The following is an 18,560-nucleotide window of genomic DNA, read 5'->3' as shown; positions in this document are numbered from 1 at the left end:
GGAATGGGTTGTTAAGATTTTGGCAGCTCATCACTGGGCCTAACTCCCACGGCAATCAGCAAATACCTAAACACCTTGGAGGCTCTGGCCCATAGATCCCCTCGCTCCGCTGCTCTGAATAAGTTCATTGTTCATCTCTCTCTTTTAAGGTTCCCTGGACTATTTGACCCCTCGCTTGCTCCCCAAAAGCTCAGCCCCCTTACGGCAGCAGCTTGGGACTCAAGAGCCCCATTCAATTCACTTCCTTTTGAGCAGCTCCCCAGCCAGCTTTTACACTCCACGCAGCTGAGGAGGCCCCACAATGGAGCTGAAAGCCCTCCTTGGGGAGGGGCCAGTTCAAGCTGCCATGTGTCCTCCTTCTACCCATCCCACTCTGCCTTGGTACCTTCTTCCTGTCACCTTCAGGTCCCCTCCCACGGAACATAATGGACGTAGGGGTCTCGGGATCTGTTGACCTCATCAGACAGGCCCAAGCAGGCAGTCGCAATGCGGCACTGGGCAATTGGTGGCTCTCCAGGGTTGGATGCTCTTGCAGAGCCAGGCCGGTGCTGAAGCAGTGTGGAAGGGGAGCATACTCACAGTGCCATCTCCTCCCCCACTTTTGGGGTGGCTTACATGAGGGCATAGTGCAATGTGTGAGCATTTCGCACCCTCCCCTCCCCAGGGGCATTCCTGCAGGGACTGACCACACTCTTTCTGGTCCTTGACCTGGCTGGGGAGGCAGCCCTGTCTCCCAGCTGTAGCAGGAGAAAAAGAGATTAATGCTCCGACTCCTCCAGCCCCAGCCCCTGTCTTTAAAACATTAAATGAGCAGCGACTGGTGTCTTTGGGGATCATGGATCAGTGGGCAGGCTCCTGGACAAAGCACTGGGTGGGAATCCGGACAGATCTCCTAATGCAGAATGCAACATTCAGCACAGACTGTACTGGGTCTGTCACTGCTCTGGTGTGCGGGGGGGAGGGGGGACAGCAGGATGGTTCTGATATGTAACAGAGCTCGGCCCTTGGGGCGCTAATTGTCCAGTTTCAGATTTCCCCCCCTTTTTTAATAAGCTTTTGCCAGTGAGAAGTGCTACCACCACCAGAAGTGATTTTCCACTCACAGCTCCTGTCTCACACACACACACGCACCGCATCCAACCAGCAACAGCGGCCTGAAATCATATTTCATGCATTAAGTTAATGTCTTACTGGAAGCAACCACAAATCTTACCCTGATGACGCAACACAGGCAGGGTTATTTTGGGGCGGATATCGGTTTGCTTATAAAACGGTCTGTCCTGGCAGGGCAGTCGCAGGAAGTGAACCTGTAGCTCTTGACATGTCCTCGATCAGATCCCGAGCAGCAGGGCAATTGGAACTGTGAGAGGCTGCGCTCGTGGGCTGGCCACTATCTTTGTTATTACCAGCACTCGCTGGCTGGTTCCATACACAGTGCTGGAGGTGGGTGCCTTGATGCGATAAACAGCATGTTCACAGTCACTGTAAGCACCCCAGCACCACAACCAGAGTCTCACAAGCAGTAAAGCCATCTGCAAAGTTTTGATTTTGCCCACACGGCGGCACCGCGGGCTGGGGCGAGACCAAGTCTCTTTTCGCTGTGTAAGATCCTGCTGGCTGATCAGATTCTCTCTGGGCTGCCGCTGTCTGACACCTGAAACAGGAGGGTGCTGTCTTGGCTTGCGGCCATGTGCCTTTTCCGCCCTTGGGCGCTGAAGCTGTGGGGTGCTCACAATGGAGCGTTTTCCATTTCTTGTTTGACCTGAAGTGCATTTAGTGCCAGCAAGCGGTGTCTGACAGCCCCTAACCCTAGCACAGGGATGGCTTCCTCCCACGGCCCTGCCAGCTCTGCAATAGGCTGACCCCTGGTCACTCAGACAGATCTGATCCGTCTGATCCGTGGTGAATTCCTCTACAGGCTGCTGGCAGCCAGGTGCCAGTTGGGGCAGCCCATGGACTGCAGCGATCAGGGCCGAGGGCCATACAGGTGCCTGGCAACCTGAAAATAGAGGAGATGCTTTGGTAGCAAAAACCCAGTGCTCTTCCTGTGCACCCCACGGAGTTCAGCCCAGCTGCGGTGATGAATTCAGCCCAATGGGCCTCCCCACTCCATGCAGGGGCCATCTCTAGGTCTGGCTGCGGAGTTCAGTCTCTATGGCCTATTCTGCCCTTGCTCTCTCTGCTGAGCCTGCCCAGTGAAAGGGTCCAGCTGGTGTCCCTGGTGGCACCATTGCTCTGATGTCTCCCCGCTACCTGGTCCCAGTCGATGCGGCTCCTTGGATCACCCGCTCCCTCCAGCTGCCTCAAGTCACCACTGCTTCCTGGGACCTCACTGCGCTGGCTTCTAGGCTGCCTCCCATCCCTCCCGCTGACTGATGCCAGTCCCCCAGAGCCCCTGATGGCAGTTCAAGCGAGCTGTGGGTACCCCAGGGAGACTACGAGTTCAGCTCTTAGAGGGGCAGTGGGAGTGGGCAAGAGATGGGTCAGCTTCTCATTCTGTCCCCTAGAGTCCTGCCTGCTGGTTCTGTGCCGAACTGTAAGAGCAGGGTAAGGTTACCCCGGCTTGGGGGATGTGAGCATGTAATTAAAAGCTGTCTCATAATGCAGCCACACAAGGGGGCTGGATTAATGGCTGCATGGGCAACCTGACTTTGGGCATTTCCTGACGTCTGAGTGCTTGACTTTGCAACCAGTAACATTCTTTTCCCAGAGGTTGCTTTGGGTATTTGCCTTCCCCACAGGCCAGACGCCAGCCAGGTGGCAATGACTCCTGGGCACTGCAAAGCTGGGTTTACCAGTGCGGTCGACAGGGATTATCAGACTGAGCCTGTCAGTCTCCTGTTGCTTTTTCAGTGGCACCAGGCTGTGAAGGAGAGTTTGGCTCCTGCTCAGGAAGATTCCTGAGGCTGTTCTCAGTCGGGTGTGAGATATTTGTTTTCTTGTAATTTCTTGTTGGCTCTTCCCGTCCCCTTTCGGGGCTAGTCGTCCACTTCTTCCTTCACGGCCAGTCTAGTGGGAGGACCACCAGGGGACCATTGGCAACAGCACACCTCCAGCATGGCAGTGCCCTGCACAAGCGACAGCGGGGTACTGGGCAATGCTCCTCCACCGGAGAGAGGTAGCTGGGCACCCCCTTTGCTAATGAGGCACCAGTGAGGTCCCAAGGAATTAGGGAGAAGGTCAGGGTGGCAACAGGGAGGGCCAGGGTGGGGTAAATCGGCGTAGCTCCACAGGAGTCAATAGAGCTAAGGCAACTGGTGCCAGCTGGGATCCGGCCCTTCGAGCTCTGTATTGAAATGGTGGATCCCTTGCAGTTGGGTCAGTCCGTCACACTGGGTCAGCTCTCACATCCTCCCGAGCCATCACGCGCTGGGTGCTCATTCACATCCCCCCTTCCCTCACCCAGCCCTCTCGCTCCCCCTTCCCATTTGTCTCAAACACCCACTGTTATCACTCCCGCCCCAGTCCCAACCCCCTGACAGCACTAATGCCCCGCCACACCCACACCCCCAAGCAGGCAGGCGTGTGCACATCCAGAGCTGGGCCGAACAATGGCGCAAGGCAGCAGTGGGTGAGGGCTGCTTTAATCAGGTGCTTTTGGCATCGCCATCCCTGGACCTCATTCAGTCACACTCCATGTGCGTCACGTCACATGGGATTATCCGCCATGCCACGCAGTGTGGGGACTGCCCTTCAAAACACAGGCCCTCTCTTTGCGGCCTGCCGTTCCCCTGGTGCCTCCGTTTCCTGCCTCAGCGCCAGACGACGAGCTCGGCCAAGCCAGGCAGAGCAGGAGCTATTGGGCCAGGGAGGGAGGGGCAGACAGAGAGATGACCCTCCGCGAGGGCCAGAGGCCGGCTCGATAGGACGTGACAGGGGATAACAACATCAAACCCCAGGTATCTCAGAGACATTCACAGTCCGTGCTGGGGCCAGGGCATTCCAGGCGGGAATGAGCCTGGAGAGTGGATCCCCCGCCATCACACCAGCAGACGGACTCCTCCAGGGCAGGGCTTGGGCAGAACAGAGAGCAAGCAAGCAAGCGCTTGGGCCTGAATGGATGTGGAGTGGAAGCAGCCTGGCGGGGCAGAGCTGGGCAAGGAGCCTGAATCTGTCAGTCCCTTGTTTGGTCTCCCTGAAGGCTCTTTCTTTGCCCAAGGGCTCAGCCTCACTAGCTGGGATAACGAACCAGGATCTGGATCCTCCCACATTCTGCACCTCCCTTGACGGCTGTTAAGCTAGCAGAGGTGCCCCCTCGCTATCCTGCCAAGCCCCTGGGTCTTCCTTCCACTCCCCAGTGAGCTCCCTCACAAGTGAGACAGTCTGGACCAGCCCTCAGGTGGCTGTGAACTGCACCCTGACCTGCCACACTGCCCTGCCCTGCTGGCCTCTCTGGCTGCTAGGTCATGATCCAAGGATCCTGCTCGAATCGGCCTCTGAGCCCATTGGTGGCAGCCAGAAGTTCCCTAATGTGCCCAGCAGGGGGAGCTTTCAGACTGTTCCTACCCTTTGGTTTAGTAGCCGATGTGCCCGCATGGCTGCGAGTGCTTTCTCGCCCGCTCCATTTCCAGGGGGGCGCCGGCTGTGCACTGCGCCTGGACTGCCTAATGAACACGGGGCCTCTTTAGTTCCCTTCAGTTGCAGGGAAGGAGCAAGCAGGGTTTCCAGGAGCAGAGCGGGTTACTCCTAGCAACGGGTGTGTGACAGACCTGCAAGACCTAGAGCTCTGGGCAAGGGGGCACTTCAGTCTCAGCCCCTATTTCCAGTTGCTCGCTCTAAAAACCTCTCCCTTGGCTAGCAAATTTCCATGTCCAATCATCACACATGGGCCTCTGGAGATTTCCCAACCAGCACTATTGCTTCCATGGCCGTAGTGCCCACCAGCATTAACAGAGGTCAGGGCCACATGGTGCCGGGCAAACCCAGAGTGAGAGACGCTCCTTGCCCCACAGCGCCCACAAGCCAAATAGACAAGAAGTGGGAAAACAAAAGGATTCTTATACCCATTTTACAGATGAGGCACTGAGGTCCTAAGGGATTAGGAGCTCAATTTTCAAGGGCTCAAACCCTGTCACAAAATAGCACACCTATATAGGTACCTAGATGTAGCCAGCTTTCACTGAGAGACTCATGGGCAGCACCCACCAACCTAGGCACTTTTGAAAAGAACTTGCCCACACTCACAGAGAGGCTGTGGCAGAGCTGAGAATTGAACTCATAGCTTCTAAATCCCAGCCCAGTTCTTCAGCCACAAAATCAGCCTCCCTCCCTGTGATAGGGGTTTACAAACCCCTCCCACCAAACCAGGGCAAGGTACAGAGCCATACTGGGCTAGGGAGGCCCACGTGCTCCCAGTGGAGGATCAGAATCACAGAAACGTAGGACTGGAAGAGATCTCAATAGGTCATCTAGTCCAGTCCCCTGCACTGAGGCAGGACTAAGCACTATAGGCTAATAGTTTAAAACAGTGACTCTCAACCTTTCCAGCATAGTGTACCCCTTTCAGGAACGGGATTTATCTTGCATACCCCCAAGTTTCACCTAACTTACACTACTTGCTTACAACATCAGACATAAAAATACAAAAGTGTCACAGCACACTATTACTGAAAAGTTGCTGACTTTCTCCTTTTTACCATATAATTATAAAATAAATCAATTGGAATATAAATATTGTACTTACATTTCAGTGTATAGTAGATAGAGTAGTTATAAATGAGTCTTTGGGTGAAATTTTAGTTTGCACTGACTTTGCTAGTGCTTTTTATGTAGCCTGTTGTAAAACTAAGCAAATATCTAGAGGAGTTGATGTATCCCCTGGAAGATCTCCAGGTACCCCTGGATGAAAACCATTGGTTTAAAAGGACATTGGTAGCCCAAGAAAATGAAACATGGCTGAAGCTGGGATAGGAGGGGCTACAGAGTTGTTCAGGCTGCTGCAGCAGCGGGGAAGCAGATTTGCCCCCCACCTCCTTTGGGAGCAGAAAGCCCTAAATAGGCTGCTTTGAATGGGACCTTAACAGACCAATTGGAGTTTTCTAAGCCAGCAACCACACCCCAAACAGAGAAGCTCCTGTCTGACTGGAAGTGACCCAGAGGAAAGTGTAACTTGGAGTAGATCAACAAAGTCTGGACCCTGTGACAAACCTCTAGAGCCCAGGTCAGACTCTGGTGGAATGGATGGGCTCAGGTCCCCCTGTCTTGCTCCCATATAGCAACAGAACCACAAGGGGAGCCCTCAGGAGGGATTGAGGCCTCCCGCATACAACTTGGCTGGGGCCCCCTCTGGGATGACTCAGCCGGCAGAAACTGAAAGGCCACTGCATGATCGCGAGGCCAGCTGGGGGTGGGACTGTCCCGCTACACTCCCCGTTAAGAAGACTCTTCACACTGCGTGTGTGCTCGGATAGCGATCGTGTCTGCTGGCATTCCTCCATGCTACTCTCATACCTTTACCATGAGATTTGCCATTGGTCTTTTTAAGCCCCAGCTCCTGGAGTCAGGTGATTCTATGAGAATCTCAGCTGCTCTCTTAAAAGGACATTTCTAGCCCTTGTGGTTGTGGAGGAAAGCTTGAAAATGTGACCCCTCAAGGCTCCAGCACCAGAAAGCCAATAAAAAGGCCCCAACATTTATGACACGATAAAAATCTACCGATTTTGGGGCAGCTACCTCCTGACGTTCGAATAAGGGCAGCAGTTGGAGCGCTGAATGCCAAAGGCAGCCAGTTTGAATGAAGACACTGAGTCTCATGCTGAGCACTCACCCCGTTCCACAGTAGAGTGGGACGTTCCCACCCACAGATGGAATACCCAGCGCATTCATTCCCACCCCGCCAGGGAGGTCCTTTTCAAGGCAGAGGCCTGGCTTTGAGCAGGCAGATACATCTTTGGGCACCCAACCATTACCTATGTATTTCAAAGACCCCTCGCTGCTCTCTGAGCTCCAGTTACCTATAGCTCTGGGCTAAGCAAAGGTTGGCTGGGTCCCTCGGGACTGTGCTAACGGGAGCTGCATGCAAGGGAGCTCCCAGGCTCAGTCTCTCGGGGCTCCCAAACTCACCATTACACCACGGTGTGATCAGCCCAACTTGGGATGTTACAGACCCCGCTCAGCCAGCCCTGGGGCATGGAGAGGAGGACACAGCCACCGCTAGAGCGAGTGTGGGGTGGTTGCAGGACTGGAGGGGAAGTAGAGCATATGGAGACTAAGGAGTTATTTCCATGCATCCCACTCTGCTGCATTTCAGGGCAGCTGAATCTCCCCTCCCCACCCCCCACACACATAGTTATCGCCATCCTCCTCTCCTTACTCCCAACTCTCTCTGAATCTCTAAGGTACTGGAAGAGGGAAAGGCTAGTGGCCTGAACACAGGGCTGGTAGTCAGGTGTTCTAGCTCCCAGCCCCTCTGTGGCCAACTCACAGGGGCTCTGTGCCTCAGTTTCCTTTGTCTGTACAATGGGGACAGTGAGACTTACCTCCCTGGCCAGGGCTGGGAAGGGGAGGTAGCTGATCCTGCTGAAGTGCTTTGAAGGGCTACGCACCCTGATCCCCAGAGAACCCCCCTCTCTCCTCTGTTCCTGCACAAGTAGAGGAGCCGAGATTCAGGGCTGGGAAGGAGCATCCCATGAGCCTCTTCCCCTTTCTCCCGGTCCCCACCCTCCCCATTCATAGCGCACCCTAAATCCCGGCAGGCAGCATAGCTGCAGCCCGGCTGTCTAACATTAGGAGCCTTAGCGAAGAAGCAGGCTAATGAAGTGATGGTGGTTGAGTTTCCTGCTGCCTCATCTCTGAGGCGCCATTAGGCACTGCCCAGGAGGAGAGGAGAAAGTAACACACTGAGGGAGAAGGCAGCAGGACAGAGACACTTACCACTGCCTCAGGAGGAACCCCGCTTCCCTCGCCCCATCCCAACAGGCCCTGGGTCCCATTCTACCAGTGGCTCCTCAAGTCTCCAGGATGTTGCTCTCCATCCCAATGGGTCCTTGCAAGGCGTGAGGCCTGGGGGGCTCTGTTGCCCACCCTGGTGGGCCCCTGTGAGGTTGAGAAGCCCCCACAACTTCACTCCCTGTACTGAGGGGCCCCAGAAGACATGGGAAGACTGACACAACCCTGCCTCTTCCTCAGGAGGCCCAGGGTCCTCTGCGGTGAAGGACACGTGGGCTTGGACAGAAAGTTGTTTCCTGTCGCCCTCAAGGTGTGTGTGAAGAAGGCCTTGGTGTCTCTCCGCTGGGCAGGCCAGAAGGGGAAGAAGCCATCTCCACCCCTCCTGCTCCAGCCGTGGCTGTTGGGGCCATGGCTGAGGTCTGGCAGTCCTGGGCGAGAGACACGTCATTGCCATGGCAATCAGGGATGTGTGCAAGTGGCGCAACCACCGAGGGGCAGCCACCCTCCCGCGCTACTTCCCAGTGACTTCTGGGAGACCACAGCTCAGCGCCAAGCCTGGCACCAGGAAGTCGGTTGTTGTGGCCTTTGCTCTTTACACAACGTACATAACATGAAGGAATCAGATGGGCACCATGGGGGCCAAGTCACTATCTTTACTGAGCAGAGAGGACACACAAGGCCTAGCTACATGTGTACAATACAGCACTGCAGGGCTCCTGGGGGCTTCTGGAACAAGGACAGCGAGGATCACTAGACGCCCCTCAGACCATTTATGAAGATACTACCCAATTCCTATATGCTACAGCAGTGAACCCGGGTCATTGGGACCAAGCCTGTCAGGAGTGAAAACACACTATGGATATACAGAATTAATGGCAAGTTCTAGTGCCCATCCACCCAACACACAAAGAGCCAGTCCCTATATACAGCCAGTCCATCCAACCCCACATCCTTGCTCCTACCCAGCATGTCCATCTAGCTCCCAACTGCGCCTCCCTTCCCCAGCCAGCCCACTTATCCTTGCCATCCCCCTTACAGCAGATCCCTCTGACTAGTGAACACGCAGGAGAAACCCAGCTGGTGTTTATTCCTAACACCTGGGTCATTTTCCCCATAGCTCCCTGGACGCTCTGCTCCTGTGGCCTCACGTAACAGGTTCTCTTGGGACAAGAGCCTGTGCCCAGCATCAAGCCTGAACCTTTCCTCTTACAGCCCCCGTTCCTGACAGCGCTCTATACCCCTGCCGTGGCAGGCACACCCCGCACAGGCCTCCTTCTTAGCATGGCCTCAGAACATTGAGGTGCAAGGCCTGTGATTCTGGGTTATGAGTGTACCTGGCAAAAGAGGATCAGGTCCCAGGAGGGATCTATATTGGTGGCTCACCAGTCACTCAGTAATGTAGGACCAGGGCTGGCAGCTGGGAGGCCAACAGCAGAGTCTCAGCACAGAGCCCTGGCCTCACAGCCTGTGAGCGAAGGCTCCAGTTCAAACAACGCCACGCGCTGTGCCACGCATGGCTAGTGAAAGTGGGTGCCCGGGCTCCTTGGGACCAAAAACGTGAGCGTGCCACTGTTTGCACGACCAGTCGTGTCTCAGATCCTTGCACTTAGGCTTGGGAAAGCCAGTCTTAGCCTCCTCCTCATCCATCCTACCAAGCTAACCCCCTTTTGGCACACACACCCCTACCGCCTCTCTTCACCTTCTGGCTGGCCAATGGTTTCCTACCCACTGCCCTTCCCTTGCTAGCTAGCTGCTTGCTCCCCTGTCTGCATGGCAGGACTCTCCTCCCTGTTGTAAACTCTTTGCTGGTCTTGCCGTCCTGTTAAAAGGGAGGGCCTTGACTGGATTTCTCACCATTTCAAGTGGCACAACTGCCTGTGGTAGCTCTTCAGTCTCGTTTGCAAAAGATTGTGCTCACAGCCGTGAAATACCCATTTCTGCACAGAACACACAGCTCAGTCTGTGTCGAAACACTGAGACCCATTGGATTGTTCCAGACACAAACTGCCTTAAGAAACAGCGAAGACTGTAAAGACGTAGTAATTGCTTCTGCTAAAAGCCTCATTAGAACACTGGGCTTATTAGAAAACCCAAATGCCTGAAAAGCCAAGAAATATCCAGCTAAGGACCATTGCATAACATTGCTAAACCAAAGCTTGAAAAGTCTCGAAACTGAGAACTAAATTTTCACAAATACCCTTAATCTGCCCTGGCCCCTGCTATGCTCCAATCGCCCCTTTAGGGTGTGCTGCCCACATGATGTATACCAGTGCCTATGTCAGGTGTTTCAAATGTGTGTGTGCGCACTCTATCTGCCTAGCTTCTTACCAGCGCCCATCACCATGGGCTCTGAGCAAGTCCTCTGTGTGGGACAGGTAAGGTGATGAGTGTGTTTTGGAGAAGGTGGTGCAGGCCTCTGTGGTCTGCAGCTAGAATCTGTACAATGGGTGGGATGATAGGGCTGGATCCAAAGACTATGCACTTCCATGGGCTTTGGAGATCTGGCTAGATAGGGATGGGCTGGTCTCATGAACAGAGAAGGAAGGAGATTAAGGCCTTCTCTACACTACGGGGGTAAGCTGACCTAAGTTATGCAACTCCAGCTACGTAAACTGCGCTGGGTCGATGGGAGACACTCTCCTGTCGACTTACCTTATGCTTCTCGTTCCGGTAGAATACCGGAGTCGATGGGAGAGTGATCTGCGGTTGATTTAGTGGGTCTTCACTAGATCGACCCCCCAGTGCAGCAGTTGCTGCAGCTTCGATCCCCGGTAAGCGTAGACATGCCCTAAGTGTAACCCATGCTGGCAGAGCGTGGCTCTTTGTCTTTCTCCCATGGCTGGTTTATGCATTTCCTGTTGTTTCCCCACTGATGAAGCCAATCCTTTAGCTGAAGCAATAGAAGTTCATTCTTTTAGTTCCAGAGGTCATAGAATCATAGAATATCAGGGTTGGAAGGGACCTCAGGAGGTCATCTAGTCCAACCCCCTGCTCAAAGCAGGACCAATTCCCAATTTCTGCCCCGATCCCTAAATGGCCCCCTCAAGGATTGAACTCTCAACCCTGGGTTTAGCAGGCCAATGCTCAAACCACTGAGCTATCCTGGCTTGGAGCCCTGTGGCTAGCCCAGTGAGGCAGGAAGGGGCATTACATAAGCAAGCGGCGTCTACATGCCACTTAGAGAGAGCAGGGAAGTAGGGACAGATTGGGGGTGGGGGGGCTACCCCACTCCTAAAATAGAAGGGGTTAAAAGCAGCCCTGGAGAGGGCTGTGGCTGGGGATGGCTGACTGGGGAAGCAGCCGCAGCTGGGCCATGCCCCAATCAGGCCCCAGCTGGCCTGTATAAAAAGGCTGTGAGCCAGAGGCCCAAGGAGTCTCTCTCCAGACAGACAGACAGACAGGGTACTGAGGGTGATGCAGTGCTGGGGAAGGAGCAGGCTGAGCGGGGGCACTCTAGGCTGTAGGGGCTGGTCCAAGGCCCACAGAGGTACTGGGAGGCAAAAGAAGGCAGCAGGTCTGAACCCCCTTGCCTGTGATGAGTGGCCTTTACACTGCAGTCTGCCCTAGGGAGTGGGGGCTTGGTGATGACTGTCAGTAGCCCAGACTGAGGCAAGGTGGGGATAGTGGGTTGGGGGTTCCCCAGGAAGGGGAGACCAAGAGGCAGAGTGTGGGGATACTGCCAGGGGGCAGAACCCCATAGAAAGGGGCACTGGGGTCTGTGAGGGACATGGGGCCCAGAGCTGTGGCAGATTCCCCAGCCTGCAGAGGGAGCTCTATGCTGGAAAAGAGCTAATCCCCAATGACCAGCAGGAGGCGCTGTAGGGGTGAGTTGCCATGCCTTTACAAGGATATATGCAGATAGGGAGATGTGAAAGTGTCGTCTGTTGGCTAGGGCACATGGAGTTTTAGAAGTGGTTTCATTGCGCTGTGCTCATTTCCCTTGGGATTTACTGTGATGCACATATGGGGCACACATGAGAAGGGATGGCCCCAGCCCTGAGGAGCTCTAAGTCCAGGAACAGGGGAACAATCAGAGGGATTTTCTGTTCAGGTCTACTTAATTCACTAGAGGCAACAGGGCAGAAGTTGGTCTATTAGCGGGATTTCAAAGGGGAGAATGAAGGGGTCTTCCGAATGAGCTGGGGGAAGCGTCATAACATGCACATGGGGAAAAAGACAGAGGGCAATTGTGCCAACGAGAAGGGTCAAATAACCCACGCCTCAATCGCAACTCAGTCCTGCTCTGGGATTCATGCTAGTTACTAAATTTCAGCAGGCCGGGGCAGGGACTTTCACTCCCCCTCTCCTCTGGGTGCAGTGTGACCCTGTGGGGAGGGGCCCCCTGGCTGCCAATCCAAGGAGCCAGCTCGGCTCTGCCACCTGCTTTTGTCCCCCAGGGAGGGTGGGAGCGAGAGCACAGTGTGGGACAGCCTGGGGCCACATGTCTGTTGTCTGCTCTCTGATGCGTGGGAATCTCATTGCGGAGTGGTGCTTTCCAGCTCCACCGCGCGGCTTGGCAGGCAGAGGGAACAGGGCTAATTACCTTTGTCACCAGCTTCTCTCGCTACCTAAAGTGAGCAAGCAGCGTATAATCTGCCCTGTCAGACAGGAGCCCATGTGGGGTGAGAAGCCCGCCTCCCCACACCCCCACACGCATCTATTCACCGGGCTGTCAGTGCCAAACACCACTCGCTGACAACAAATATTATGCCAGGCGAGGAAGGGAAAAGCTGATTAGAGGAGGACGGGGCACTGTGATTCATGGGGGTAACTGGCAGCTGCAAGGCAGGACTGATAAAGAGCAGCTGGCTCCCTGTGGCAGCAGCCCATGCAGGGTGTGTATACACAGGGATCTCCCCTGGGTGCTGGCTCAGCACCCAGGGGATCCAGGCCTGCACATACGGGCACCTGACAGGGGCCCCTGAAAGCACAGAGAAAGGACTTCTGACCTCTCCCACTCCTTAGAAACCTATCTAGCCAGTATCCCCTCCAGCTCTTTGCACTGCTCATCAGCTGTCCCACCCTTCTGAAAAGCTGAGCTGTCTCTGCACTCCTTTATTGATCAGAGATGCAGTCTTGAATATTAGCTGCAACCAGGTGTCATTGCTTGCCTATTCCAAGACCCTTCTATCCAAGAGGGATGCGTAGATGGTTTCTTCCTCCTCATAAAAGAAGCTCAGACACCTGCCCCAAGAGCCTCAGATACCTACCCTCATAGCAGCTAGATAAAAAGATGGCAGGGGATAAACACCTGTAAAGGAAATGTGTTATGACTCCCAATGCTGTCCCCTACAGAGTATTATGCTGCACTGCGTAATTATCAAACACTGTCTGTTTCTCCTCAACGTCTCTCCTGCCAAGCGATCCCCGGCACTGCATCACAATGGCACACTCAGGAGATCAGGGTTACAATAAGAAAAGGAGTACTTGTGGCACCTTAGAGACTAACCAATTTATTTGAGCAGCAGTACCGCCCCCTAGGGAGCCTTATGGAGCAGTCTCACACCCCACAAAGCACTGCCCAGCACACAGCACTGTCCCGTTGTGCTCTGTCTCCTCCCTGGCAGCCTGCCTGGGGAATTCTCCCCCTCCGGCGCTGGGTCCGGGACGGCTGTGTCTCCAGGAGGCCCACCCTCCGCCAGTGTTAACTAGGGAGTAGGGAGGGAGCTGCTGGAGCGAGACAGCAGCCGGTCTCCCCGCATCTGGGGGCGTCTGATTTCTGACACCGTCACTTACGCCATTCTAAATCCGGCTCCTGGCTCTTGTGGGGTGGGAGGATTTGCGTCAGTGGGTGACTATTATAGCTGGGAGAGCGGCAAGGGGGGACTCCTGGAATGGGAACCAGCTGCTGCTTGAGTCACGCGTGGAAAAGGCTCCCGCTCAGGCCAGCCAGGAGTGTGTGCGGTCAGTGCTGCCTGCAGCATGATGGGAAGGATGGGGGGGCTCCATTCCCATTCACCCCAGTGGGTTTGCTCCATCCCCCACAAGGCCTGAGTTAGCTCCTTGTTCTCGAAGGGAGGCTGCCAGGCAGGAATGGGAAATGCTGCAGACTCTGCTTCGAGCTTCCATTCCCAGCTCACTCCTATGTCCCTCTCCTCCTGCTCAGCTGGATCTCAGGCAGGCAACGTGAGGATCCAGCTCCTGGAAGTCCAGAGCTGCCTTAGAGAAGCATCGTTCTGGGTAGAGATTTCACCCGTGTCCATCGGAATCCCTCTGATTGCAGAGCTCATGCTCACCGCTCTTAGGTACTGTCACGATTCGGGAGGAAGGGAATCCATTAGAAATAGCACTGAGAGCTCCCAAAATGGTCCCTTACAAAGGCTTCTGGGGATCCAGTTCACCCGAGCCTAGATCTGTCCCAGGGAGCCTCTTCAGGGGACTGTCCATGAATTCATCTTACTTCGCTGGGCATTGCCTTCAGTTCCATGTGGACACTTCAGACTCCCAGTCTCCCATCACACCTCAGCTGGGGTTCCCCTCAGAACCTCATCCACTGCAATTGCAGCCAGATATCCACAAACCCAACTCAGCCCGGCCTCCTGCTTCCCGAAGAGCTTCCCACACAGAAGCACAGAAAGTTCAGGGCCCAGCAAGGACTTGACCTGGGGAGTCCTTGTGCTGGGTGTTGATCCCCAGATCCCCCATTCTGCAGGATTCAAGGTGAGGCACCACCCCTGCTGAGCTGGTTCAAACCATGGTTTTAAAGGTGAGATGAGCTTGGAGAAGAACAGCATTGGCACTGGGGGAGGTTTGGGGCTTGGCCCAGTGTCTTTTTTTAACAGGGGCAGGCTAACTAAATGCCACTTGTCTGGTCATTGGGTAGGGGGCCTAACCGTTTAAAATCCACATTCTAGCCTAGGTTGAGATGTGTGCCAGGATGCAGGCTGGCTCAGCCCTCTAGATCGAGTTAGCCTTGATCACATATAGCTTAACCCCATTGAGAACCTAGGTGTCCAGAACTCCAGATCACTTTAGCCTGGAACACACTCTGCTGGGGGTTTCAGTCAGGTGTCCTGTACCCGACTCCATTCAGTTGCTCCTGAAGACAATCCACACAGAGATATAAACGCTGGACTGGGAGTTGGAAAGCCTGGATTCTACCTGCCTTACAACTGACTCTGTGAGTTTAGCCAAGTCACTTAATCTCTCTGTGCCTCCAGTTCCCACCTGTACAACAGGGAAAATGATTCATACCCACCTTCCCCAAGTGCTAGTGAGAGCTAATCATTCGTATCAGAGCCCAGCTAACTCACAATGGAATAAGCAGAGTCTGTTCTAACCTCTGTCTTCAACCACTCAGAACTTTCTGAAACATTCACCTTTGGGCCTGACATTTTCCAGCCTGGGCTCTGTCCAAAGGTTACTTATTTTTGGTGAGGGATGCAGGGATAGGGAATGTTTTAGTAAAATTCTTTCAGCTGTTTTGTCTTAAGGGAAGGTTAGAGAAAGGAATTTGCTGTGGTTGGTTGAAAATTCTGTCAATACTGTTTTTCAACAAAACATTATTCAAGAATAATCTTTGCTTTCCACAGAAAATTTTGATTTGTTTTGGGGGAAAAAAACCAAGGTCCCCAAAACCAAAATATTTTTATCTGAATATGTTTTCACAGTATCTCATGGGAGTTGTAGTTAGCTTGCTTCATGGCCTCATTCGCCTCTAGGGAGCGGGCTCCCTATTTGGACTACATCTCCTATGATGCACCAAGGCCAGGAATTCCCAGGATGCAACCTTTTCGTCACCATAAGGGGAGACTGTAGTGCATCATGGGATATGTAGTGTGAGACCAGGGAGCTGGCCTCTTGAGGAGACTCAGAAGGGAGGAGGCATCTGAACTACAACTCCCATGAGGAGAGGCAGCACAGTTTCCAAATTGCTATTTTTCAGTTTTCGGCATAAGTATTTTGATATTTTAATTGTCATTTTCTGACCAGTTCTAGTCTTTTTCCATTGTAAAAAAACAAACAACCCCAAACCTTTTCATGGGTTTAATTTCAGAAAGGAAAGGGAGGGCAAGATAGGGGAGCAGCTACATCTGGGGAAGTTACTGATAACCTACAGTAAATAAAATATCCTATTTTGTCCTCCTGTCTCCTTGCTTACCTCCGTCAGAATGCACTAGTCTCCTTGGCATATGTACACGTGTCAGTGGAACCCTCCCTCGTCTAATACCTTTTGCCCTGAAAGTTAAGGTACTAACAGATGTATGCTGCACGCTTGTCATTAGTTGTATTGGGCTGGTGCCAAGATGCCTCAGGCAGGCAGGGGCTGATTGTGCTAGGTGCTGTATCATCCTAAGTGACAGTCCCTGACCCAAATAGTTTACAATCTAAAAGAGGCACAAGCGTTCTGAAATGGGTCACGACCTGTAGAGTTGGTGTATGAAAAACGCTACCAATCTATCAGTGGGATTTGCCCCATCACCTCACAATCTTCAACATATTTAGCCTCACAATGCCCCTATGTGGTAGGGATGCACGACTATCTCCATTCCACAGATAGGGATATCAAGATCCTGCAGGGATCCTATAGCAAAGTCAGGAAGAACCGACGTCTCCTAAGTTATAGGCTAGCACCCTAATGACTGGAGCAGTCTTCTCTGTAAAGACCAAGCCCTTCAGAATCAACTTAGTTTTACATTAAGGGAAACAACCAAACACAAATAAAACTGCTGCGGCAGGTGTGTGGGTGTGTGTGTAACATGTCGCATCAGCTGTCTCGCAGAACAGCAGCTACCTCAGCATCTTTGTCAGAAGTGTAACAGTGCAGAACAGAAAGCCAACTTGTAGCAGTTATGAAGCTATCCACAAACCGCAACCTATCTTAGGGGCAAATATGTGCAATGGCACATTCTTGCACGCAGGAGATGTTGACACCATATTGTTTTCCCAATACACTATATACGGTTTATTCCATTTTCAATAAAGAAGTTATTATTGATATTACTAAGGCAAGTGGAGGTCTCACACAAGATCAGGGTTGCATTGTGCTGCACAGACACATAGCAAGAAACAACCCCCAAAGTTTATGTTCTCATCCAGACAGACATCCCCCCCTTTTCCAGAGAGATGAAATCCCAACCCCAAAAAGCTTATACTCTAACTAGACAAAGGGAGCATTACTGTCCCCAGAGGGGGAACTGAGGCCCAGAGAGAATCAGTCACTTCCCCAAGATCACACAAGGAGGTGGTGAGAGATCCAGGTAATGAACCCCCAGCTGAGTCCTACTCAGCTGTTGTAACCACCAGGCCATCTTTCCCCGCCAGTGAAGGGGTTAACAATCCAAGTTGTTGGGAGTCTTGGCATATTTTTTTTCCTGCAGGCCTGTGTGAGCTCTTCAGAGCCACCAGGTCCTTTCTCAGGAGCTGTCACATGCTTATCCACCTCATTAATTTTACTGGACATGGTCTTAACTTTGTTTTCCAGCAGGACGGGAGCATTTGGCCAGAACAGAGTGCTTACAGAAATAGGAGGGAGCCTATCCTAACCCGGCTAGCAGCCTCCTTTCCCCCCCTCTAACAGGGCTTAGCTGGAGCCTCCGCACCTAACAGGGAAGGTGATAATGAACACCAGGCAGACAGTGAGGTGCACTTTAAATGAGTCCAATTTGGCCATTTTCTACTGTATTTTTCCTCATGCTATTTTGCCTCGTTGTGTTCCGCTCGAGAAAGGACGGAGAAGCAGATCTGCTCCCCACAGCTCCTCTAAACGCAGGATGCTGAGTGGTTAAACCACTAGCTTAGAATTTAGGAGACCTGGGTTCAAATCCAACCTGTACCACATGCGCCCTGTGTGACTTTGGCAAAGTCACTTGGCCTCCCTGGGCCTCAATTCCCCATCTGAGGATAATAAATCTGTCTTGTCTATTTAGATTGTAAATTCTCTGGAGCAGGGACTGACACGAATTATGAGTCTGTACAGCATCCAGTGCCACAGGGCACTGATTGAGGTTTGGCATTACCATACTATAACTAACTATGGACACAAACATTTAAAGGGCATTATTTAGGATGCAAAGTCAAGCACTGAAAGGTCTGGAAATGCCAGAATATACCATTGCCCATGCCACCTTAGTTCAGCCTCCCTTATGCATTATGATACAGTACTTAATTGCATGGTCACTTATTAGTTTTCATACAGGATCCCTGCCTCATTCAGTGCCCAGGGTGCAGCAGCTCTGAGGAAAGCTTGGCTGCTTTGAAGGTGGAAAGGAGGCAACTGAGGAGATTGGAGATGGCTCCATCTTTCATGACTTACTCCAGATTCCACAAGGCACCAATTCCTGAATGGACTCAGATCCAAGCCCTATGTGAACGGATTCATCCCAGCTCAGGAGAACTTGTCTGAAGGAAGTCAGATGCTTTAATAAAATGGCAGGGTATGACCAACTCATCTGAGCAGCTAGTGCCCATCGGGGTCTTTTGTCTGGGAAGGGCAAGGGCGAATTTGTGTAGAAGAGAAAACAGAAGCAGAGTTAGAGGGCGGGGATCAGAAGTATTTACAAGAGCCAAAAGTTTAGATCTGGGAAACCCATCTTTAGGCATCTAAACACAAGGCCAGTGTTCAGACATGCTGAGAACTCAACTCTAGTTGAGGCCAGCTGGAGCTCAGCACCCCAGAATGTTGGATGCTTGAACGTGGATGCAGGCAGGTAATTTCAGGCAGCCAGCAGAAA

At 52.9% G+C, this 18,560-nt stretch overlaps 1 protein-coding gene across 1 annotated transcript; it reads right to left on the bottom strand.

The window, feature by feature from the left end:
• Window positions 1–390: 390 nt before the first annotated feature.
• LOC122466272 lies at window positions 391–18,325 on the bottom strand. The gene is made up of 2 exons (XM_043549065.1): window positions 18,143–18,325; window positions 391–1,999 (listed from the first exon to the last, which is right to left on the bottom strand). The coding sequence occupies exons 1-2, from the start codon at window positions 18,276–18,278 to the stop codon at window positions 1,332–1,334; spliced, it is 804 nt and encodes a 267-aa protein (XP_043405000.1). The 5' UTR covers window positions 18,279–18,325; the 3' UTR covers window positions 391–1,331.
• Window positions 18,326–18,560: the final 235 nt, after the last annotated feature.

The sequence above is a fragment of the Chelonia mydas genome, chromosome 6 (assembly GCF_015237465.2).
Source record: "Chelonia mydas isolate rCheMyd1 chromosome 6, rCheMyd1.pri.v2, whole genome shotgun sequence".
Taxonomy (NCBI): Eukaryota; Metazoa; Chordata; order Testudines; family Cheloniidae; genus Chelonia; species Chelonia mydas.
The sequence above is the reverse complement of the archived record's forward strand: the minus strand, read 5'-3'. Positions and strand labels throughout refer to the sequence as shown.

Bases quoted from the DNA above. Each gene is read 5' to 3' on its own strand.
- LOC122466272 (XM_043549065.1), bottom strand. From the start codon at position 18,278: ATGAGTTGGTCATACCCTGCCATTTTATTAAAGCATCTGACTTCCTTC. The intron at 2,000-18,142 runs GTAAGTCATGAA...CTCTATTTTCAG, and splicing joins GGTGCCTTGTGGAATCTGGA to GTTGCCAGGCACCTGTATGG.